This window comes from Protomyctophum parallelum (assembly GCF_964188405.1).
Source record: "Protomyctophum parallelum genome assembly, chromosome: 6".
In the NCBI taxonomy this organism is placed as follows: domain Eukaryota; kingdom Metazoa; phylum Chordata; class Actinopteri; order Myctophiformes; family Myctophidae; genus Protomyctophum; species Protomyctophum parallelum.
The window spans coordinates 15,568,851-15,595,003 of record NC_139701.1 but is presented as its reverse complement, the minus strand read 5'-3'; the positions used below and the strand labels follow the sequence as shown (position 1 = coordinate 15,595,003).

The following is a 26,153-nucleotide window of genomic DNA, read 5'->3' as shown; positions in this document are numbered from 1 at the left end:
CGTATATGGCTTAATTGGTTAATGACATAGTCTAAAACGTTGTCGTGGAGGGGCTCGGGTGGCGCAGTGCTAAAGTATCTGCCCACCACGAATCGGTCTGGCATTGTTGAGGGTAGGGAAGCCAGGCAGGGAGGGTGATATTTGTCACTTCACATACTCTTATACGGGCTGAGGCGGCACCTGTCGTCAGGTAGTACTGGGCAGGAGGAGTAGGTCGGGAGGCTTTACGTCCTCCCGGTGGGGAGACAACATGAAACATACAAAAAGCACAAATAGTCCAGTAATAATGTAATTTGACCTCAAACTAATTGCAACAAAAACAAACTCAGCTGATTTTGTATCTTACATATGTCCTGAATAACATACAAAAAGTCCCCTGAAATTGTCTGAGGGGAAAGGGTTGAAAATGACCTGTACAGTATGGCCACCATAGACATCCAATATAAGGCAAATAATTTCAAGATTTCCTTTTGCTTTAAGTAGCATGTGACATGTCAAACTAGGGTGTTTTCACGATGCTGAGTCCATTCCAAGCATTAGTTTTGCATAAAAACAGTCCTTGGGCTAATACCGGCCATAGCCACTTGCCCAAATGTGCTGACCTCATCACATTTGTGATGACGGCTATGACCGTTATTAGCCCAAGGAGTGTTTTTATGCAAAACTAATGCTTGGAATGGACTCAGCATCGTGAAAACACCCTAGTTTGACATGTCACATGCTACTTAAAGCAAAAGGACATTTTGAAATTATTTGCCTTATATTGGATGTCTATGGTGGCCATACTGTACAGGTCATTTTCAACACTTTCCCCTCAGACAATTTCAGGGGACTTTTTGTATGTTATTCAGGACATATGTAAGATACAAAATCAGCTGAGTTTGTTTTTGTTGCAATTAGTTGGAGGTTGACCCCTTTTTTCCCATATAATGCCTGTACTAAAAGCACACCACCACATACCAAAATAATACAAGTCATACATTAAAACAAAACATTAAGACAACGTGAAGCATACAGAATTCACAAAGTACAACCCCACACACTAAAATAATACAAGACATACATTAAAACAAAACATTAGGACAACATGAAGCATACACAATTCACAAAACACAACACAACATACCAAAAAATAATACAAGACATACGGTAACCAAAACATTAAGACAGCATGAAGGATAAATCACAAAGTTATAATATCAAAGTGCTCAAAGTGTATGTGTAAATTTACATATGGGGGTAGATTTGACGGAGGGGACACCATAGTCTCCAACTTTTCATCCTAACCTAAAGGGGGAAAACTGTTTCATGTTTTATCAAAAGATAGTAATGTTAATAGCGTAGGCTGACTTCACATACTAAAGAATCTATGAGGAGCTATATGCAATAGATGGGCTGTTAGTGCACAGACATCTCCCCCAAAATTACCCAGATCAGCCTGCTATAGCCATGCCATGAGGCTGACTTTGGTAAAACACATTTTATATTACTCCCCGCATATCGCTACACCTTATCTCTATAGTCATCTATAGTCAACCTATATTTCATATTCCAGCCTAATTGTTTAACAAGTTTGCAGAATTGTCCCTGTTTTGAACAAAAAAAACCTAAAATCATGAACGCATTGTGTAATTTATGTGAAATCATTCACGGTTCAACCATCTATACATTCTTCTTAAGAAAACCCTGTAATGGGTCCATAGTAAAACTGTACTTTTCTTGGAATCCTTTCAATGCTTTTAGCTCTTTCAAGGTTATTTATCTGCTGATCTGTATGATACAATCTAAGTATATCCTACGGATATACTTAAAACTAGTATGAGTGTATGCTAATGTTGATTGACAGGAAATTATACACATGAACATACAGGTTACGTCAATATGATATACATGATTACTTTAAACATGTAGCTTACTATTTTGTATTAACTTGTAAATCACAAAATATTGAAAAGTATAGATCATAAAATCCGTTTTGACCCATAAAAATTGGTAATCCATGGTTGTACTATAAACAGTTTTGCAGTATTGAACAAAGACCACTCAAAAATGTGTTGTCAACACATAGGACAGTGGTTGATGAACTCATATGGACACCACTGATATATGTATGTGGCTTACTTAGAGTATCTAATTCGTCTTTTTGATAGAATACATCCAGTGAATAAACCCAATCCCCATGGTCTTTTGTTTGATAAAAAGTCAAAAAAGTAATATGGATTTGCTTTATAAATGATAAAAACGGTATTGGGTGATTATGTACTAAACATACCATAATATAATACGAGAGAACAAAATGTGGGGAGAGACAATTACTTTTAGACATGGTAATACATCAAATACATACAAATTTGTCATCAAGAATCATACGCTAGCAAATAACCTAACATCAGTCCATCAGTGAAGGGGCTTGAGGACACTATCTAATTGGTGCCCTGTAACACTACTCACTTTGCCTGAGATTCAACAGCGCACCTGGGTACACTTGCATAACACACTTTAATCCTTCAGGTGGCGCTGTGCTTGATGGCTGGAGCGCACGGACACTGACCATCAACTCTGTGACATTGTCTCCAATAAATCCAGACACACTGCATTGCATTGCCTCTTGGCCGTTACTTCACTGTCAGCCTGCCTGCTATTCACTGTCAGTCAGTTCTGTGCTCCAGTGTCGTGTTTGATTAGTTTTCTATGGATTCTACTTTAGCATTATTATTATTCCTTTTACTTTGGAGACTATGCCAAGCCCAAGAGCCACATGTAGTCCGCAGAATAAGATCGGCGCGTACTGCGTGTATACGCAGATTCAACAGGAGACGGGCGGCGTTGGGAAATGCGCTAGTGTTGCGCATAACTCTACTGAGATCTCCAAATCCATTTGTTTTAACAGCCACCTCTACTAAACTACGCCGCTGTCTCGATTAACGGCCCGGCATGCCATTTCCATTCGCAAACCCTGCTTTGATTGACACGTTGATTTCCCAATGCGAACGTTAAGCATGCGACTAGATAGAGTTATGGGTGAATCTGGATCAAATGGAGCAGTCTGACGCTTGCATATAAAACATTATGCTTTACCATAAATGTTACTCTTTTTGGCCAAATTAACAGTTGGTACAAGTCGGGTCAGATGATGGCAGTCTGCCAAGCTTATCTAATTGGGCAACCCCTGAGGCCAATGAGCTTTTGGCCAACAGCTCGCTAACACGCTGTCCCGGCGGAGAGAGCGCCAGATGTTGGGTGCGGCACGGAAGGGTGTGAGTAACGCAACCAATAAAACTTCCTGATGGCAAGAATTAACCGCCATGCACACCGGGCACTATAACCCATGGATTAAAGTTCTCAATAGCCGCGACTGATTTCAGTCGTTTGGAAGCACGTCACACACCTTACAAGATCCTGCAGATGTACAAGCTCGCTTGTGGATCTGCTACTTTTGATACTTTTGCGCGACGCTGTAGAACAATGAATTAGTATGCCGTTAATTTATGAAAAAGCACAACAGGTAGGTTGCAGCGGCTTTCAACCTTTTTCATATCGAGGTCCATTATTTATTGGGCATTTGAGCCACGGATCACCATTTGATGACATTTAGCCTCTGAGACTAAAAATAATAATAATTCTATCGTTGGATAAGATTCCATGCTGTATTGATGTTGGTATAATAGGAGAGCTAACAGGCTAACGTTGATCAAAATAACAACACTACTTCTACATGTTCTAATTGTGTGGACTTCTTGTACATTGAGTAATGCCGATGTTTAACAGTAATTTTACTCTTGCTAGCGTAACATGAAACCAAATTGACCCATACTGGATTACGGATCCATTTGGTCTCTTGTTGAGTGTCAAATTAAACCAAACTTGGTTTAATTTTACACTCAAGTGCTAAAGAATTTGGTTACCAACCCATCATTTAGTTAGGGACCACCTGGAACCCCCTCAAGGACCACTGGTGGTCCCCTGACCACTGGCTGAACACCACTGAGTTAGAATATGGAGTTGAGTTTTCTGCCCCTGACGGCAACGTTTTTTTTCCAGTTGCATGGGCCTTTTAATCAACGTTGTCCTCGTGATCTATGTTCCTTGGAGGACCTGTAGCCGACTCTAGTCTCCACTCTCCACCGGCTTCCCGAATGACTGGAGGCCGTGTGTGTGTGTGTGTGCGTCTGTGGGTTAGCAAGCTGTGTTCTGTTCTGACAGCAGCCCCTGGACCAGTCCGCCTCGTGATGGATCGAGCTTCTCCTTCTGTTTGCTAAGCCACCATTCTGCTGCGTGCGTGCCTGCCGTTTCAAACTCTGGCCCACAGGTGGCAGTGTGGCACCGCGCATCAGACACGGCTCATGATCTCCTCTCTTTTCTCTTCTCTTCCTCCTCCTCCTCCTGAGTGGCCTCTCTTTCATGGTCGCTGTCGGGTGGAAAACCTCATATGTTACCTCATATGTTATACCCTGATAATATAAACCTTATATGTACAAAACTGTTACCATTCAGGTTTCAAATTCAAATCCTCGAGCTGGAAACTGCTTTTGATTATTTTGTGTGCCTCTGTCTTGTGATCAAGTAGGGCGCTGAAATGATAAAAACACACAAAATATGGAGGTAAGAGGTTTCTACCTCTCTCTGTACAGTGAGATGTTGGCCTGTGGGAGGCAGGGAGGAGTGCTGGGTGTTTATATTCCCTGCAGTGCATTTACCTGAGCTCCCTAGGCGGGTTGAAGTGAAACCAGCATGCTTTTAACTAAGCGGAGCGGAGGAGGCTTCCCCACCAATTAATTCATTGTTGCTGTCGGGCAGAAACCTCTTACTTAGTTACTTCCATACTGTTTTTTCTCGAAAATTAACATCCTACTTGGTACTACAGCTTGTGTGAAGATCTGCTACTTTTGCTATTTTTGAACTTGAATCCTGAAAATACCAGTTTTGGACATGAGGTTTCCACCCGACGGAGACGATATATATCTGTAACACTGCATGTGCATACATCCACACTATTGCAGTGGTTCTGAAAGCTTTTATTCATTTCAAGGATCCCCCCCCCCCCCCATAACCCTGAGAGTAGAGAGTACAAATGGAACCAAATGGACCCTGTAGCGGTTACATTCGCTTCCATTTGGACACTCTCCGAACTGCAAACCTGTAAGGATCCATTTGGAGGCTCCTCAAGGAACCCTGATCCCACTGTTGTATTAACCCATTTAGAGGACTATTCTGAAAAACCCTATGTTTCTTGTGAAGGACCCCCAAAAATATATGAAATTGGCCGCCGACCCCCATCTGAAAATATGATGTTCCAGGTACCCCCCCAGAAGCAAAGATTTAAACCTTTACCCTCTACAGTTCACTTATAGAGGCTCCTTTCTCTCCCTATACTACTCTCGTCAGTAAGTCACATGACTCGGCTGATTGATTTCAGTCAATTAGTTTGATTAAACTGTTGCACCACTTGTAGAATCCACAGGGCTTCCTGGTTCTCTGATAGCCAGACGAGAGACGAATGGAATGGTCTAAAAGGTTGTTCACCATTAATTGGGTTTCCTTCCCTCTGCTGTTCTCTGTAGGTACTGCATCCCTCCGGAGCATGGGAAGAGGTTGGAGAGGCTCGCACAAGGTAAGCAACAGTGGTGGAAAGAACATTGTTATTTTATTGTATATATTTGTTGTAGCAGATCTACAAGTGTAAACTTAAGTAGGACTTGACTGTATGTATGTTAGTATAAATAATCATAGTAAAACGGTACAATATTTTACTAAGTATAAAGTAAATTAAAATTACCTCAAAGTTGTACTTAAGACAGTATTTGAGTAGAGTTCTGGGCAACTTTCCACCTCTGGGAAACCGTACTCTAAAAGCTTGTAGCACGATTTACCCAGAATGCCTTGGGGCTGAGGTGCTTCTGGTTGTGTGTTTGGTCCCTACTGAGTGAAGAGGTGTTAAATGTGTACTTCACGCACGCACACACACAAGCTCTGCCTCCTTTTACACATGCACGCACTCACACACACTAAATGAAGAGTCCTCACAGAGTAGTTCCTCCTCATCCTCCCTCTTCTCTCACTCTCCTTTGGTCTGTGTTCTCTCCTAACCTTCACTCCCTCCATCTCCTGTTAAAACTGTTTAGATGCCACGCCCGAGATAACAAGATTAATCTACCTCTTTGCCCAGGTCGCAAACGCCCGAGATTGTAGATACGCCAATGTTCAGTGAAGATAAACAGGAAAGGCCCTGAGGAACTCCGCTCAACTAAATAAGTTTACTTTTTTTTTAATGCCAGCTGAACCCCTGAGTCCCTGTAGATGAACACTAGCGACACAAAAAGAAGAAAAAAAAACAAAAGAAAAAAAAACACGGCAAGCTAGGGAAAAAGTGTAGCGCTTTCATTCCCCCCTTTTCTTTTTTTATGCCTCTCAACTTTGTGTGAGTGACACCTTTTGTTGACAGACTGTCTGGGGAGATGCAGAGTGCAACACCTCCACACTGGAAAACATCTTTCTTCCCCCTAGCTGCTGTTATGTCCCAGTCAAATACCTGCATGTGACACACACACACACACAGTCACGCACCATTGAAATTTGAAATTCAAATGCTGCTTAAGATAGCCCAGGCATAGGTACATGTGCAGGTTTCAACCTGTGTGTGTATTCGTGTGCGCACGCAGGCATATAAGCCTCAATGTTTGTCTCCTGTCAGGCTTCAAACATGTGAGGAAACTGCTGTTTGCAATTAAGGGTTTAAGAAACTCAAAGGTTATGCTGAAATACAGGTTTTAAAATGTGTGGACTGTATAGTAAACCAGAGGTCTAGGATGGCATGTTGCCTTCAAGGTAAATCTGTGGACTGTGAATCTTAACGGGCACAAAATGTGAAGGAACTGAGAACGGGATTCTGGTGATCCGGTTGTTATTATCATCAACCTTTCAGCCATGTTTATGGGGAACTAAAACTGCATGTAGCAGCTATATAAAAACAACACAAATCACAACACGCGTCACATTACAATTAAACATGATCGTTGCCGTCAGTCAGAAACCTCTTATCTCCATATTTTTACTTAGTGAGGGTTTAAAAAATGATGATCTGCAACATTATGTTAAAGATGCATTTAAAAAATATATATATCTACAATAATTAAAGAAAGGTTTTCAATTATCATGACCTGGACACACACACACACACACACACACACACACACACACACACACACACACACACACACACACACACACAAGCCTACTTCACCACCACATCCTTTATGATTCCCTTAATGTCGCCTGTGTGTGTGTGTGTGTGTGTGTGTGTGTGTCAGAATGTAACAGTAGCTAGCTGGTGCAGCCTGAAAGGAGCGTCTTGAGGCTCTAAGTTAATAGGGAGCCCTGCACACAGCACCGGCTGCATTTTAATGTGGATTAATACCCAGACTGCACCAGTACATTAGTCACTTTTTATCAGCGCCAAGACATGCACACACACACACGGACACACAACTAACACATTCGTGGGTCTCCCCATTTCTCCTCTCGCTCTGCGTCCTCATCTCTCTCTCTCTGTGTCGTTGTCATCCTTCATGACTGAAGGATTAAGCTGCTCCTAATGTCAGTGGCATTCAAGTTGACTTGGTTAAAGGCACCCATCTACAACCAACCAACCAACCACCTTGAAGTCACTAGAGAATAGAACAAATGCATACAGTAGGAACTCTTGGAGCTCAGCTCTGTGTTGGCATTTAACACATTAACTCATTACTGCCAAAAGTAAATGCATAAATAAATCAGCCCTTGCCAGCGTGTGTTTTTACTAACCTTTCAAGACCCATAGAATATTTCGCTCCATGACGATCGACACACTGATTGTCTCATAAGACAGAGGAGAGTCTGCTTTGCTAAAACACAGATTATAATCCCCTTTGTGTGAAGTGAGTGGTGCAACTCTGTGTGGGGATCCCCGGAACTTTCAGAGCCACAGGAACGCTCCCAGGCAATTCTTTTCCTACTCGGTCTGTGTCTCATAGGAGGGCTGTGGGCAGTTCAGAAACCGTCTTCCAGTGACATCATCGATGGGGAATACAAGCTAATAGAAACTGCAGGCTTTCTAGCCCTGAAAAGTTGCAATGCGAAAATGGAAGCCATCGTTCTCACGATAATAAAAATCTAAACATTTCTGTAAAAAAATCTTGTTTAAAAGAAATCTGCCTAAAGATGATGTCACTGGAAGACGGTTTCTAAACTGCCCACAGCCCTCCTATGAGACACAGACTGAGCAGAAAAAAATCGTGCCATTTTATCATGATTATTAGTGAGGACCTATTATATGAAAGTGGTGAAATGGTCCTTTAATATGTGTGTGTTTTAGGCTGCGCAACAGTGAAACTTGGTTGTGAAAACCAACCAAACGCTATTTTTGTGCCACCCAGGGACACACAAAGTTCCGTAATGGAGTGGCTGCACCACTCAACAAGAAAGCATACATGTTTGACATTAGACCGGACAGGGTTGGAAGAACACATTTTGGATATATTTTCTTTTTTGTACCAAAACTGTGACCCAAAAAAATGAGATTTTAACTGAACCGTGGGCTTACTGAACCGTTGGACCCCTAGTGTGTGTGTGTGTGTGTGTGTGTGTGTGTGTGTGGGGGGGGGGGGGGGGGGGGTTGCGTGCGTGCGTGCGTGCTGGAGAGTGGTTATCTTCCACAAGTTCTAATTACCAGGGCAAACAGCAGCAGCCACCGTCACCTCACAACAGTCACAGAGACACATTACCCAGCGCTCACAATCTAACATCATATGTTACTTTAATAACACTCTGTGTGACTCCAGGCAGTATGACCCCCCCGCCATGGCTCTGCCATCTCTCTCTCTTTCACACACACACACACACCACCGTGTCAGGATGACGAAAGGACTTGTCTAACTCCCTGTACAAGAAGTTGTACCGCTGTTTGACTTTGGGGGCCGTCTTTTGCTCGAAGACGCGTTGACGTGTTAATACAGTGACAGGAGAGTTGAGCATACATTATGACACGCGTCCTTCAGGGAGAAGGGCGCTGCTGGGCCACGTGTTGAGCGCAGTGGGAGAGAGAGAGAGAGAGAGAGAGGAAGAGAGACGCATACAAGGGAGTGTGTGGTTGTGGATGTTGTTGCTGTCTGACAGAAACCTCTTATCTCCATAATTATATTATTATTCTAACAATTTCTGTGTTTTTCCTTTTTTTCTTGCCGTAAATTAATGTCCTACTTGATCCTATTACAGCCTCACAGAAAAGCATCAAAAGCATCATATCCGCAAGCTCGAAACTTGGAGCTTGTGGATGTGCTACGTTTGCAGTTTTCTTTTATAATATAGTGATGCATAAATCCATACCATCATGCATACAGAGTACAAACATACTATTGCTACGTCTGTATGCGCCGAGCCCAAGCGCTTGCCTTAACCCACCCATGCTATGCTATTTTTGCTATTTTTAAAAAATCGTGAAAATGTGCCTCAAATCTTTTGAATATATATTATTACAGAGTGAACATTTTAACTCAAATCTTTGCTTCTGGGGAGTCCCTGGAACAACACATTTTCAGATGGGGGTCGGTGGCGAATTACATATCATTGTTGGGGTCCTTGACAGGAAATATTGAGAACCACTGATATAGAAACATGAGGTTTTTCAGAATATTGTCATGATTTAGAAGACATATTAAAAAGTTTGACGTCAGGCCTAAATAGGTTAAGAGGCTGTACTCGGCCACGGGCCACCTCTCAACAACAATGCGTGGGATTGGTGCGTTGGCCTTAGCATTTACTTCTCCACAGTGCTCACTGTCCCGGCTTCTCATTCAGAACAATAACCCATTTACTCCTCCAGGGACGTAATTAATGATATTTATTCATATAGTGAGGAAGTCAAGTTCAAGGTAATGCTGATATTATGCTGTCTGCATGTTTTCTCCAACAACATGCCCATTGTCACTTCCTCCTGAGAGGTGGTGACTGCCTGACTGACTTGGAGTTGGAAAATACAAACGGCAATGGTTCCCAAACGGTGTGCCAATGAGACCAGGACAGAGTTTTCAGTGGAAACGCTAATCAATAAAAGCCTTGATTGTGAGCTTTGTAAGATATAGTGTGCAGACTTCTATTTTTTTTCTTTTTTTTTTTATCCTACTAGTACAGGCTTGGATGTTGTGACATTGTGACAACATTATTATTGAAACTATATAATACAACTTTACTTTTAAAAGTACTGTATATCAGCACTTTGTACACGGGGGAGAGAGATGGGGGAGTGACATGCAGTAAAGGCTGTCGGGATCGGGAGTCGAACCGCGGCACACTGCCAGACTGGGCTACCGGCCAAGGTGCCTGGACCGCTGAGCCACGGCCCAGGCCTTTTTTAAATTATTATTATTTTTCTTTTACAAATGTTCCAAAAATAGTGAAAATGGATGTACAGACATCCACTTGTAGTTTAAACTCCCTACCAATGCCTTAACATAATCAATCTTGCATTGTTGTGACATTATCATTCGTCTCTGTCCGGTCGCTCCGGTGGAAACCTGACTGTGACTTTCTCAGGATTCAAAATTCCATCGTATCAAAAGTAGCAGATCTACAAATCTCAAAATGCATCGCTCTGCGCAGCGTTTCGAGCTTATATATCCGCTACTTTTGATGCTTTTGTGTGACGCCATAGTATGATCATGCAGGGCCTTAATTCTGTGAAGAAAAAGAAACACAACAAGTTTATAAAATATGGAGACGGGATGTTTCTGTCCGACAGCAACGAAACGGTCCGCACTAACCGCATCTGTTAATTTATTACAAGTCATAGTACATTTCTACCCCACCTCTCTCTCTCTATAGGTTTTTTCCCTGGCAGTTCTCAGGGCTGTGATGCCTTCCTCCGCCACAAGATGACGCTCATCTCTCCATCCATCCTGAAGAAGTACAGCATTCCCTTCGACAGGGTGAGTGGTTGTAGTTCAACGCTGGCGCTAACCTTTAGCTGTTAGCACTTGTGTTTCTGTAGTCCATAATAAAACATTTACATAGGCCCATTTAATCCATTCAGGACGGGAACCCCTTTTGGTGTTTTAAGCCATTATGCTATGCTTTAGCTGTTGAAATCTACAAGCTCATAGCGCGGCTCATAGCGTTTTTAACTCAAATCTTTGATTATGGGGGTCCCCTGGAACAACATATTTTCAGATGGGGGGTCCATGGCCAAATACAGATAATTCTGGGGGTCCTTGACATGAAAAATGGTTGAGTACCACTGATACAGAAACATGGGTTTTTCAGAAAACTGTCAGAATTTAGAAGACATTTTCTTTATTTCGACGTCAGGCCTAAATGGGTAAAAAAAAGAAAAGAATGAATGAAGCTTAGCTAGATCGACAAAATATGAGCATAATAATTATTCACTCCCATTCATTATACAAAATTAGAAATAAAAAGTTAAATATTTCAAAAAGTAAAATAAGAAGCATTGGGGGAAATTGTTGCGCCCTTTTTCGTCTTTGGTTCAAGCTTGACTACAGCAGTGGCGGTCTCTCAAAAAGTAAAACGGGCTACTATTTCAGGGGTAGCACAACACTCAGAACACTGTCGTGCTAATCGATTTACCCAAAACAAAGCTAATGTTTTCATGTCGATTTGTTGATGTACAAAATAAAAACATACAATAAAACCTTTGGTTATTCGGTCAAACAAAAAAGCAATCGTCAGAATGACCACACTAAGAAATCAATTAATAGTGATCACCCCCTCAGAAGTACAAATTACTAAACCTTGACGGTGAAAGTTGAGTTGAAAACAACAGATGTTTGGCAATGATAATAGTGCCTCGTAGTCTCACAGGACAACACGACCAGCCTTGTCACAGGACCAACAGTCCAGAACAAACCGACAGGAGCGGTTTGCTGTAGCCAACGCAAAGTGCCAAAACAAACAATTTCACAAGTTTTGAGGAATCCAGGATCCAGTTAAATGTCATTTTGACATGATGTGACAGTTTGAACTCCGATATAGGGGACCCAGGGGTACAGATGGCCTGACAAGCAGGGTATAAAAGGCTTGGTAAAAAACTAAGGACAGTTGCTGTCACCTGATATACCCGAGACTATCTCGTCTGTGACTTTGCTTTGCTATAATAAAACTTAGAACTAACGTATTCCGACAAGTCTGGTCTACTTCATTCTGCGTCTTGACATGCATTCCTCCCTGGCCATCCGAGATCCTCCAACTACATCAACAAAAAAGGTCTGAAGTATTTTAAACTTCCATTTAAGATGCTGTAGTGAAGATCTGTTAACAAAAAAAACAACAAAAAACACCACAACCTATTGCTACAGAAAAATGAACGGAAGATTAAAAGTTTAAGGGAAGAAAAACAAGGGAATATGCAATGCATAGGTGCTGTCAGCATAACTTCAGCATGTTTTATTTTAATTTTATTTTTCCTTCCGTTCATCTCGTGTTCCTGCCCCTGTGGGCGTCATTATCACATCCGATGTGCCACCGTCTCTCGCACGCACGCACGCGTGAGAGAAGTGTCTCGGAAGTGTCATAACACACGCCCCTCACTTCAACCATCCAAAAACAGGAAACCCCGACTTGTTATCCTTTCTTTATTTCCCTGTGAACTTATTTTGGGCGCACACCTCCTTCCCTCGGTCTGTAAAGTTTACCTCCTATACTCTCTGCTCCTTGATTCACACCACCACCATCATCATCATCATCATCACTTGTCTGCTCGTCTTTTGATTTTCTCATCTTCTTTTTCCTTCCCCTGACTGTGCCAGAAGTGGAGCTCTGCCAAATTGGTCTTTTAGTTTTTTTATTGTGCATGACACCCCTCCCCACCCCATCTCTCTCTCTCTTTCCTTCTCGCATACAAAACTAAAGTTCCTTTTAACAAGGTTGAGCAGGAACTGGAGAGACTGACGTCAATCCCTGAGCTGCAGCTAAGAACAAACGTGGAAGTTTAGACTTATCCTTTTTGTACATGTGTTGCAAATTCTTTGTTCAGGGGTGAAAGTGTTCCAGCCGTGAGTCTTACTCTTTAACCCATTTTTTCCCGGCCGAATATCGGAAACGAGTTTCGGAAGACGTAAACAAATAATTGACCCCACTTTATTTCAATCACGTTTGCACACTGCCACCGAATATTTCGCTTGTATAACGTTTTGGTGGGGGTCTAGTGGGGTGTTGGTAACTGGCTGACAGCTAGTGATAGCCTACTACCTTCTACTGTCTAGTGGGGTGTTGGTAACTGGCTGACAGCTAGTGATAGCCTACTACTTTCTACTGTCTAGTGGGGTGTTGGTAACTGTCTGACAGCTAGTGATAGCCTACTACTTTCTACTGTATAGTGGGGTGTTGGTAACTGGCTGACAGCTAGTGATAGCCTACTACTTTCTACTGTCTAGTGGGGTGTTGGTAACTGGCTGACAGCTAGTGATAGCCTACTACTTTCTACTGTCTAGTCTAGTGGAGTCTAGTGGGGTGTTGGTAACTGGCTGACAGCTAGTGATAGCCTACTACTTTCTACTGTATAGTGGGGTGTTGGTAACTGGCTGACAGCTAGTGATAGCCTACTACTTTCTACTGTCTAGTGGGGTGTTGGTAACTGTCTGACAGCTAGTGATAGCCTACTACTTTCTACTGTCTAGTCTAGTGGAGTCTAGTGGGGTGTTGGTAACTGTCTGACAGCTAGTGATAGCCTACTACTTTCTACTGTCTAGTCTAGTAGAGTCTAGTGGGGTGTTGGTAACTGTCTGACAGCTAGTTATAGCCTACTACTTTCTACTGTCTAGTCTAGTGGAGTCTAGTGGGGTGTTGGTAACTGGCTGACAGCTAGTGATAGCCTACTACTTTCTACTGTCTAGTGGAGTCTAGTGGGGTGTTGTTAACTGGCAGCTAGTGATAGTGACGCATCAGTGTGCAACCACCTTAAAACAGGGGAAGCAACTTTGTCACTTTATATTTTAACCACATACATTGGCTATTCAAATATAGCATAATTTATATAACGGTTATAACAGTTGCAACGTTTATGTTTATATATAAAATGCAAACATAAACATGTATTCATTTGTACATAACATGTCACAAGGATAAAACACAATGCAGCTTTTTCCTTTGTGGTCTTTGTGAGTGTAAACATGTATATAGTCCCTTGGAACTCACCATTTGAATTCCCTCAATGCGGCCATGAATAATTGAACTTACTTGGACTAAAATGTATTATGCAAATACACATTTCCATGCTTTGATGGTCCTTAGAATTCCCGCAACAACACATTAAAAATGTATCGTTGTGTTTAACATTAAAATGTAAATATGGTTCCCTTTGGATTTGCTTCTTGGTCTGTATATATAGAATGTGCCATTTCAATTCCCCCTGTGACAAATTGTCCCCAGCTAAATGATGGAGAGTTGGTAACCAAATGGACCCTTATAGATCTTCAACTCTTGAGAGCGTAACATGACACCTAATGGACCCGTAAGAGTCCATTTGGTTTCAAATTATTGTTAAACAGCTGCATTAATTAGTTTCCTAGAAATACACAAATCGAGAATATAGAATAAGAATTATTGTATTCATACGTTTGGCCTGTTATCTCTCCTATGGTACTAACATCGATAGCCTACAGCACGGATGGAATTGTGGACAGAATTGTATCCAACAATAATGAAATATTAAAAGTTTTGAGAGGCTTAATCCCGTGAGACGGTGGTCGGTGGCTCAAATGGCGAATAAAATAATGCACCTTGATTCCCTTAGAGGTGTGTTCACAGCACTGTCCACTCTGTTATGAAGACAAAGCACAGCCTAGAGCGCTTTCTGTGCTGAAAATGAAAGAGGCGAGACCTCATCTCCGCCCAGACAGCAGTACCAGTCATATCACTACCTTGTCCAAGAGCTCCTTTTACACTTAAGGCAACCCATTGTTATATTTAAGCTATTGAAAAATATCAGATCTACAAGCTCATAGCGCGGCACCGAGTGAAACTGTGAAAATGTGGCACCAATCTTAGAATATATATATTCTTTCAGATGGGGGTACGCAGCCAAATACAGATATTTTTGGGATTCTTTGACATGAAAATGGTTGAGCACCACTGACATTGAAACATGCCATAGAAACATGACATCAGAAAACTGTTGGGAATTAGAAGACTTCTTTTCCCCCTCAGGTCTAAATGTGTGTTCCTTTGTGTCACCACCAGGTCACGCAGAACGAGGGTGAGTTCATGGTCACGTTCCCGTACGGCTACCACGCCGGCTTCAACCACGGCTTCAACTGTGCTGAGTCCACCAACTTCGCCACGCTGCGCTGGGTGGACTACGGCAAGATGGCCACGCAGGTGAGGAAGGAGGGAGAGGAGATAGTGCTTCAGTTTCTGCTTTACAATATTGGTTTATAACCAGGTGAACAATGCTGTCTCTCTCTCTCTCTCTCTCTCTCTCTCTCTCTCTCTCTCTCTCTCCCCCCCCCCCCCCCAATACTGCCACCAAGCAATCCTCACCACTTCTCCCCCACCTCAAACACTGTGGAGGACTGGGAAGGAGAACAGCCGCTGAGAGACCCCTCGTCTGTCTGTCTTTAACTTGTCCTCTCTCTCTCGGTCGTCCTCTCTCTCTCTCTTATTTCTACCATTCCTTCTCTCGTCTTTTCTCTCTTCCGTCGCTCACTTTTCTCAGATGCTAACATAAAAATGTGTAGTCCTGCACAATTAATCAAAAAAAGATCAAGACCTAAATTCAGACACTTCTGCAATTTCATTTTGTGAAGAATCGTACAGCACTAGTTGGCTGTTCAATTCATTTTAGTTACCGTATTCTTAAGTTTTTGTTTTTTTAATAAATATTATCATGGAGAAAAAATTAGAATCGTGTGAGAAATGTGATATCAATTCTCGTGGAAGACAATTGAGATTCACATTTGAGCAAGACTTGTGCAGCACTAGTGTCTTATGTGTGGTAGTCTCGGCTCTATTCTGAAAGAGCCAGCAGCTCAGTTCTCGGGGTGTCTCACTCAGTGTTCCGTCACACTCGGCCCAGCCTGTCTCCCCTCGGGGGGTTTTCCCGGCCCCGGTGACACTTGTCTTCCTTTATGTCTTGAAAAGAAGCAACAGAAATCACCTCGCCAGGCAGCACTACCCCCAGCAGCTCCCACAAGGAACGACCGCTACACTTCTTCATCATGGAAGTGACTGGACGATGACTCACACTCCTCGCTCTCTCCTCCTCATATTGGTTTGGGGTTTAGTGTCGAGCACACAGGAGATATAGACCGCAGTTTAGTGTTGTTATTGGTCTGTGTTTGTGCACCTCGGCCCCGCCATAAGCAATAAACCAGCTGTGTGGTGGTCCAATACATTATTAAATGGATGAAGGATATTGTGATTTCAGTCGCGTAAGCAGTGGAGCGAGTAAAGAAATATAAAATAAAAAGAGAATATAGCTTGCTTGCTTTGTGGGCCACATTGTCTGGTAAATCTCATAACTAACCATGTGCTTTTGCTGTTCTAACAGCTGGACAGATTTACTACAGACATTTAATGGAATAGAATAGTGTTTTGTAAATGATGTTTGCACCCGCAACACTGTTGTTGCATTGCCTACTGCTTTTGCTCCCTTAGAAAGTCTAGCTCTTGGCCGAGCTGCTATTCCATTTCCAACACAATTGGCCAATAGAGAAGAGAAAAAAGTAGAGAAACCGGGCGCTATTCACGGTATGACTAGGGTTGGGATCCATGAGCCGGAGGAACATTGTGCCAGCTATGTACATGTTCATAGAAAACCGTATACTCCATTATGAAAAGCGGTGATCGTCAATTCACCTTTTAGCATTGCTCCGGTTGCTATGTAACGCCTCCGTCCCCACCAGCTATGGGTTATAATACTCTCAGTTTCCAGTACTAGTTATTTGTTTTTATTATTTGCAGCCTCTGTTTGTCAAGCTCCTGCCTGCCTGTTTTTGGTTGGCTGTCTGAGCACATAATCCCGTGTAAATTCCGTTTTATGTCAGGTCCTGTACGGGTCTCATGGGACTTCCCGTGTGACAGCAGGTCTCTGCTTCATAGACTCAGAGAAATAGTGGTACCTCAACATAGTTGAGATGTAGACCCGCATTTTGTTGTCAGCTGGGATTACCTTTCAAACACGGGCCCCTAAGAAAAATATTTTGCCTGAATTCCGTCGATGTCGTCGTGTGGAAACCTTGTATGTCCGAAACCGTTACTTTCCAGGAAATTGTTGCTGTCTGGCAGAAACCTCTTATCTCCTCTTATCTATCTAAATTGACGCCGTACTTGATCATACTACAGCTACTTTTTTTTATTTGAATCCTGAAAAGTAACCCTTTCGGACAGATGAGGTTTCCACCCGACAGACGATATTTGGTGCGTGCCTTATGCTGCATTCACATGCAAGTGGTAGACGGCAAATGGCAAAACCTGCTGGACGGCACGGAACGGTAAAAAGATTAAATATTTTGTCCTGTCCTGTTCCGTTCCGTTTACCGTCCTGCTCCCGTCCACTAAAATAAAGTTTGGTTGCCTGATTCCATGAATGCAGCATAAACCACTCGGCCATCGGCAGGCCCCATCTGTACTAACTCATTTTAAAACATTTCCCCATTGACCACCCGCAATTTTGCTCTGAACCTTGAGAAACGGTGTGCTAATCCAATGTTCCCTCCTTCAATAACAACACTACCATCATAATGGTTACACAAACATGAAACTGGTGGTTGTACTATTAATAACGAAAATGGGGGAAATGTTCCCTTGCCCCCGCATTTTGATTGCGTTTTCATTTCATTGCTTGTCGACTGTACATGCGCTGTACACTTCTTCTGTTTGTTTGTTTTCCCGGACAGTAGAGTCCCGTATTCATTTGTGTCGGTGTCCCTCAGCGCTCATCTATCTCCCTGTTGTCGCTGACGGTTTTATGGCGGTAACAATCATCCCTATAACAGCCTCTCCCTCTCTCTCTCTCTGCCCCTCTCTGGCTCCAACACGGTTTTCATGTTTCCGTCTCTCAACTGGTGTCATGATCAGATGTAGTGTGAAGATTGGTTTTGTCGCAGTGTTGCCAGGTCTTTGCGAGAGAAATACGCAAACCAGATCAATAAAAAACGAGACCGCGACCGGGCCAGCGGTACTCAAACTTTTTCATGTCAAGTACCCCCATCATCCGCCACGGAATTTGGTGTCATGATGAGATGTAGTGTGGATATTGGTTTTGTCGCGGAGTCACTGGGTTTAGCTACTGTTGTGGCGCTCTCTCTCTCTCTCTCTCTCTCTCTCCTGTCCATTCTGCTGCAGTATGTCTTCAGTAATTGAACATGCTTTCAGCACAACTCTGGAAGTGAAAAGGATGAGATGTTATACAGCATGGAAGAAAATGCCTTTTTGTTTTAATCGAGAGCACGCACACACACACACACGCACACACACACACACACACACACACACACACACACACACACACACACACACACACACACACACACACACACACACACACACACACACACACACACGTGGGTGCGGGCACAGATATACCTGTCTCACATCGAGCCATCTCTTTAATGTGTTTGATTAGATAGAAGTGTTCTTGCTGTTTTTCTTCCCACTTTCTCTCTTTGTTGTTCTCAACCCGTCTCATATTGACACGTTTCAACTACAGACTTGTGTACGGCGTGCAGCAGTTAATTATTATAGAGTTGACTAGGACACTGCATCAATCAACTGTGTGTGTGTGTGTGTGTGTGTGTCCACATAGTGCACGTGTCGTAACGACACGGTGAAGATCAGCATGGACGTGTTTGTGCGGCAGCTGCAGCCGGAGCGCTATGAGCTGTGGAAGCAGGGCCGAGACGTGACGCTGCTGGACCACCTGAGACCCACGGAGCTCAGCAGCACCCAGCTGGAGCTGTGGAGGGAGAACCGCGTCAAGTACAGAGTCCAGCTGCTGCGCAGGTACAGTAGGGCCTCGGAAACGTTTTATGTCCATGGAGGAGGGAAAAAAAAGTCTGGGGCCGAGTCCACTTCAATTCGGCATACAGTCGCTCACTGTCTGCTGATTTCTGATCGTCTGCACCTTTGTTAAATTGACACACACGTACACACACATTCCTTTCTCTCTCTGTTGCTCTAATTAATCAGTCAAATATCGCGCAGCTGCGCCTAGTTTCGGAGCTGCCTATGCCATATACAGCATAGGTGAGTTCCAGTCTAGTAGCCCCTACCCAGTCCCCAAAACACAGCCAGACGACACCAGCTTAAAATGCAGTGATTTATGACCAAATTGACACAACACATGGGTAATAATTACCTCAGGGTGGGTGTCCCTGGACTTAAAGAAAATCAAAATAAAACCTATGCGTAACCTTCCTAACTAACCTTTCTTACACACACACAGGGCCCAGCAGAAGGTGAAGCAGCTGCGGAGGCTGAAGATGGAGGAGGTGAAGGTGCTGGCGGAGGCGGGCATCGAGCTGAACGCCACCGACTACCACCGGCGCGTGGAGCAGGCGGAGTCGGAGCGCCGGCAGGAGAGGCTGAAGCGCGAGGCCATGCTGACCCTGGAGCTCATGGAGAGGGAGGAGCAGGAGAGAGCGGACGCGCTGGCCCGGGCCCAGGTGGTGGCGGCCGCCATGTGGGCCAACGATGCCGTGAAGGAGGGTAAGGATCCCAATGGCTTCCGTTGTCGTTCCTCTCCATTTGTTGGCGAGCATTATATTAGCAACGGACCCTAACCAGCTGGAACGGATAGTCGTCACGCCAACATTTATTTTATTTATTTTGCGGAACAGAGAAAACCTCTGCGTTTAGCGATGGTCGGGGGATCGATCATACTGGATATATACATTTTATGTGACTACTGGCATCCTATAGTTTAATACAGATTATATCTACTTTGATGTTATACTGTTTAGACTGATGACTGATTGGGAGGTAGATTAGATCGTCCAATGAGGACGCTGGCGTTGACTGTTGTGTTCGCCGCTTCACCTCCCAATGATGGACCATTGTAAAACGCTTTGAGTAAGCACTCATAGAAAAGCACTATAAAAATGCAATCCATTATTCAGTGCCCAGTCACGTGTTGACCACAGTTATCATGCACCGTTTCTCCTCGACACTAATTTAAACCAGATATCATCTTAATACACACACACACACACACACACACACACATTTCTAGGGAGTGAAAATTGGAGATAAATTTAGAAGTGACAGGTGGATGTGAATACAGCACTCCTTGGAATTGGAAATATGTCACCACTGTAACAAATCCTTCGGCAATAGCCAGAAGAAGTACACATCGGTGGTGTGTGTGTGATATATCCATAGTGGCCCTTCGCTCATAAAAGGGTGTGTGTGCTTGCTTTACAACTTTGTAGCTGATGATGGTGCTAATGGTCAATGCCGTGTGCAAGATAGTGTGACTGACTTTCCGTTTCGGCCAGGAAGAGCTCTGTCCTTCTGGATGTTATTAAATATAAATGAAAGAAACTATGATGGAGAAACGGAGTGGCTTGAACAATCTTCACTCCACACAGAACATTATTTCTAAACAAATATTAACCACGGATTACTGATTAACCCATTTAGACCTGTGGACAATTCCACAAATCCTGACAGTTTTCTGAAAAACCCTATGTTTCTATGTCAGTGGTTCTCAAATATTTTCATGTCAAGGACCCCCAAGATTATATTTAATAGCTTGCCGACCGCCATCTGACAATATGTAGTTCCAGAAGCAAAGATTTGAGTTAAAAACGTTGGCTTTGAAATAATATATATTCAAAGATTTGCACTACATTTTCACGATTTTTTCAAAATACCTACAACCTACATGCAGATCTACAAGCTCGTAGCGCTTAAAACACCAAAAGGGCTTCCCGACCTGAATGGTTAACCAGGTATCATAGTCGGTCCATCCTGTCGCCACACTTACATCTCTGCCTCTTGTCCCGCAGAACAAGAAGACAAACCAGTGTCGATGCTGACGGCGGAGGAGATGAAGCAGGAGGAAATAGTAAGCAGAAATCAGACGATCATCACTGGGTTCGAGGCGGAATTTGAGAAGTTTGCTAGCATGGGTTCCTCCGGCAACATGCAGACCCAGACTCTGATGCCTCAGATGATTAAACCTGACCCCGACTTACAGGTAACGTTAGCTTTACTTGACATATCACTTTACCGGTTGTTGTTTAAATCAGTGGTTTAAAAAAATATATATATATATTATTTTTTATAAGAACAACACCTTGAATTGTTAGACCAATCTGTCGTCTGTCGACATAGTTGATAACTTTAAATTCCTGGGCATACATATCACAGACACATTCACATGGTCACTCAACAACGAGTACATCCTCAAGAAGGCGCAGCAGCGACTGTACTTTCTGAGGCGCCTTAAAAAATTTGGCTTAAGTACAAAAGGACTAGTGAACTTTTATCGCTGTATAATTGAAAGTGTCTTAACTGGCTGTATCACAGTGTGGTACGGTAACACGACCGCTCAGGACTGCAACAGGTTGCAGAGGACCATTAAAACAGCAGCTAAAATCATCGGCACTACAGAATTACCCAGTCTCCATAACATCTACACCACTCGCTGTATGAAAAAAGCCCATAACATCATGGAAGACACCAGCCACCCCGCAAATACCCTGTTCAAACTACTCCCCTCCAAAAAACGCTACCAGAGCATCAAATCTCGTACCACCCGTCTCAGTAACAGTTTTTACCCCCAGGCAGTCAGGCTGCTGAACAGCTGACCTTGAACTGTATTGCACTTCACTTCACTTGCACTTTCTTTTACTGTTTTTTGTCTTTTCTTGCACTATAGATGTTTGTTTATGTCCTGTGTATGTAAGACGGAGAGTGCTCTGAGCAAAATAAATTTCATTGTATGTATACTCTGTATCTATACAAATGACAAATAAACCTGAACCTGAACCAATAGTGTTAGTCGACTAAAACTATGACGAAAAATGTCTGTCGACTACCTTTTTTCACTGAAGAAGACTAAACAAAAATGATCTAAAAGTAACAACTAAGCTATGATGACACAAACTATATCAAACTATTAGACTATATAATATGCAGACAATTATGCTAGTGGAGAAGAGACAATTCATTTTATGCTTGGCTGCACTTGGGGGTCACTGTCACACTCCAAAAATAGCCGATCTACAAGCTCACTACGCTCACATTAAACACTTATATTATGATGCTAAGTAAAGCATTTACTTATCAAATAAAACCGTAGGAGGCATAGGACGTCTGTACACGTCTTAAGGCGTTATATATTGATTAATGTGTAGGCCCTGACCCTAAGCTACCTCTGGCTAGCTCTGTAATGCTAGCTAGCGCGACGTATGCAAGCCATGATGCCAAAGTCAAAATGGCCGGGGCCCATTGACCCATAATCCTAACAAGCTTTGTTTACGGCCGGTTGCAACGTTTATGTTTTTCGGATGACTTGGATACGCTAAGGTCGGTGGCTTTCAGTTTTGGTTCACGGACCTGGGGTAGTTTTTGCCTCAAGCAAATCTGCCCAGAAAAAGTTAAGTACTGTATAAATCACGTGTCACAACACCATCAAAGCCCACCAACATACATTTTAGTCGACTAAATCAACTGTCGATTTAGTCTACTAAAATCTTAGGATATTTTGCCAAGTAAAACTAGACTAAAACATTTCAGGTTACCAAAACCTAATGGATTTTTATTCAAAAGACTATGACCGGAAACCTATTGAATAGTTCAGGGGCATAATGAATAAATTGGAGAGAGAAGGAGAGAAAAGAAATCCATGTCGGAGGTCTTATAAATATACTGAATATTATTTTAACCAATGTTGGAGCCTCTCTCTGTGTTTGTTTGAACAAGCATAATATTCAGCTGTCTAGGAGGTAATTGCCTCCTATACGGAGAGGTCAAGTTGAGCCGGAAAGGCCTTTGTTATCATTGACAAGATAAACGCAGTCACATTGAAACGTTAAAATGTACTCCTTTTCAACTTCCTCCTCACCAGTCCTTCAACCACAACAAAACAGAGATTAGATATGACGCATGATCCATCCAGGGTCTGCCAGGATTTAGGAGACATTATTTTGTAGAATGGGCCTCATGTCTTAATATTGCTTTGCTCTGGGTTGTGTTATCACAGTCTTCCTACTCCAAGATGAAGATAAAGAAGAGTCGCCGTCACCCCCTCAGTAAACCCCCCATGCGCTCTCCTCTGGCCATCGTCAAGCAGGAGGCTCCCAGTGATGAAGGTCTGTCTGTCTGTCTGTCTGTCTGTCTGTCTGTCTGTCTGTCTGCCCCCCCTGTATAGCTCGGACCCCTCCTCACCCACTCACCCCACTGTCTGTCTCCGCCTCTCTCTGTCTCTGTCTCTGTCTCTGTCTCTGTCTCTGTCTCTGTCTCTGTCTCTGTCTCTGTCTCTGTCTCTGTCTCTGTCTCTGTCTATCTGTCTCTGTCTCTGTCTCTGTCTATCTGTCTCTGTCTCTCTCTCTCTCTCTCTCTCTCTCTCTCTCTCTCTCTCTCTCGCTCGCTCTCTCGCTCTCTCTCGGAATCCCTGTACATTTATTTTGCAATTACTCAAACTGTCCTTTTGGTATATCGATCCAGAGAGCAGTAGATGAATAAATAAATTAGTCCAAAAACAAAACGAAACAGGAGTAAATCTCTGAGGAGGAAATTAATTCTGGCCCCTGAACGGACGACTTGCCTCTCTCTCTCTCTCTCTCCCTCCCTCCCTCCATCTCTGTTCTTTATTTTGTGACGGGCGGTTATTGATCCAGAGATCATGACTCCCAATTACCTGCTCTCAATGTCACTTTGTGTCACTGCGGGGGGCAGCTCCCAGGGCCTGTCCTTCGGGACAAGGTGTGTGTGCAACTGTGTGTGTGTAACTGTGTGTGTCTGCGTGCATGCATGCGCGCTCGCACGTTAATGAATTGCAGGGCTGTGTGTTTGTTGGATTCATGGGTGTGTGTATTAGACTTGTGTGAGGGCCGCATGTCCCCACAAGTATAGTAGAGTTGTGGCTTATAATTAGGAAAATATTCGGGTTTGGGATTAAGGTTAGGATTGGATTGAGAGGTTAGGTTCAGGGGGTTAGTCAGTATCGGAGTTATGGTTCAAAGCGGCCAAAAGATCGTAAAAGCGTGTGTGTGTGTGTGTGTGTGTGTGTGTGTGTGCATGCATGCGCGTGTTGCGTGCACATCTCCATATTCAAAAAAGTTTGAATATGGAGATAAGAGGTGTCTGCCGAGTGCCCAAGGTGTCTGAACCAAAATGGACCCATGATCTCACTTTGTTCCACTGTCTCTCTCTCTTCTGAGAGCGTGATGATGGCTCATGATTTTAAAAACAATGTTCTGTTCTGTTTTCCTTTTGGTTTCTTCTCCAGAGGTGACGTGCCACAGGCTACTAGAGGGCAAGGTCAAGAGGGATGTGGACTTGTTCCAGAGCCACTCGCCAAACTTCCAAAAGGAGAAAGCCTTCAACGCCGCCGTGGCGGAGCTGGAACCGTACTGCGCGATCTGCTGTCTGTTCTGCCCCTACACACAGGTTGGTCACGCTGCCATTGGCCTGCTGTCTGTTCTGTTATTCTGTTATTGGTCTGCTGTCTGTTCTGCCCCTACACACAGGTTGGTCACGCTGCCATTGGCCTGCTGTCTGTTCTGTTATTCTGTTATTGGTCTGCTGTCTGTTCTGCCCCTACACACAGGTTGGTCACGCTGCCATTGGCCTGCTGTCTGTTCTGTTATTCTGTTATTGGTCTGCTGTCTGTTCTGCCCCTACACACAGGTTGGTCACGCTGCCATTGGCCTGCTGTCTGTTCTGTTATTCTGTTATTGGTCTGCTGTCTGTTCTGCCCCTACACACAGGTTGGTCATGCTGCCATTGGCCTGCTGTCTGTTCTGTTATTCTGTTATTGGTCTGCTGTCTGTTCTGCCCCTACACACAGGTTGGTCACGCTGCCATTGGCCTGCTGTCTGTTCTGTTATTCTGTTATTGGTCTGCTGTCTGTTCTGCCCCTACACACAGGTTGGTCATGCTGCCATTGGCCTGCTGTCTGTTCTGTTATTCTGTTATTGGTCTGCTGTCTGTTCTGCCCCTACACACAGGTTGGTCACGCTGCTATTAGTGATGTTCTGCCCCTACACACAGGTGGGTCACGCTGCTATTGGCCTTGGCACCCAGGCTTTTATTTACCCCCTACACACAGGTTGGTTACGCTGCTATTGGCCTTGGCACCCAGGCTTTTATTTACCCCCTACACACAGGCTGGTCATGCTGCTATTGGCCTTGGCACCCAGGCTTTTATTTACCCCCTACACACAGGCTGGTCATGCTGCTATTGGTCTCGGCACCCAGGCTTTTATTTGCACTCGCATTCAGCTCAAAAATGAAAGCCTGGGGAAAACCATTGGGAAGATTTGTCATAGGGGAGCCCCCCACTACCTTATATTTCGCTAAACCAATTACGTTGCAAAGACGTGTCGCTCCAAATTTGGTGACATCTCCGCTGTTGTCTACCGAGGAGGGGAGGAGGGGTAAACCAATAGGATCCACCGCCTGCTTTCAACCGGCACCCGCCCCTCTCTAGACCAGTAATCCTACGGGCCGGGCCAGGCTGCGCTACTGTGAATGAACAGGAATGATCTGTCCATTCAGGTAAGGCAAGGCTACAAGCCTCGCCATCACTAGTGTAATCACACCACTGACCCTTTACTTAAACCCCACGTTTCTCAATCATCATTTCTCAATGGCTCTGGGTAAAGGTGAAATGAGAAGAACTATGAGCCATCAATCTAATGAATGAATGTGTAGTACTATATAATTCCTGAGAAGAGGTGTGCTGGGAGAAACGGCACGGACAAATGCACACAAAACACCCTTTTCTGTTGTACAATATGTCGGCCTCTAGAAACGCACTCAAATTCACCATCTGCAAAGAAAAGACAAGGTCCAAAAACTGTCCAGGGACACAAAAAAGGGCCAAAACAGTCCAGGACCAGTATACGTGCTTTTAAACATAAAGCCCCCGCCGATTGTAACGATCTTCCCACTAGAGCCTATTGTACTCTTTGTCTATGTGTGATAATGACCCTCTC

At 43.6% G+C, this 26,153-nt stretch overlaps 1 protein-coding gene across 12 annotated transcripts in view; it reads left to right on the top strand.

Moving 5' to 3' along the window:
* Positions 1–26,153, top strand: part of kdm4b (lysine (K)-specific demethylase 4B) — a 72,701-nt gene that overhangs the window by 24,804 nt on the left and 21,744 nt on the right. For all 12 annotated transcript variants that reach the window (XM_083767985.1, XM_083767984.1, XM_083767990.1 and 9 more), the window contains exons 7-14: positions 5,562–5,611; positions 10,855–10,958; positions 15,226–15,363; positions 18,791–18,987; positions 19,430–19,692; positions 20,994–21,184; positions 23,195–23,303; positions 24,443–24,603. In XM_083767985.1, the coding sequence (XP_083624111.1) occupies positions 5,562–5,611; positions 10,855–10,958; positions 15,226–15,363; positions 18,791–18,987; positions 19,430–19,692; positions 20,994–21,184; positions 23,195–23,303; positions 24,443–24,603 (1,213 nt within the window). The remainder of the gene's footprint in view (positions 1–5,561; positions 5,612–10,854; positions 10,959–15,225; positions 15,364–18,790; positions 18,988–19,429; positions 19,693–20,993; positions 21,185–23,194; positions 23,304–24,442; positions 24,604–26,153) is intronic.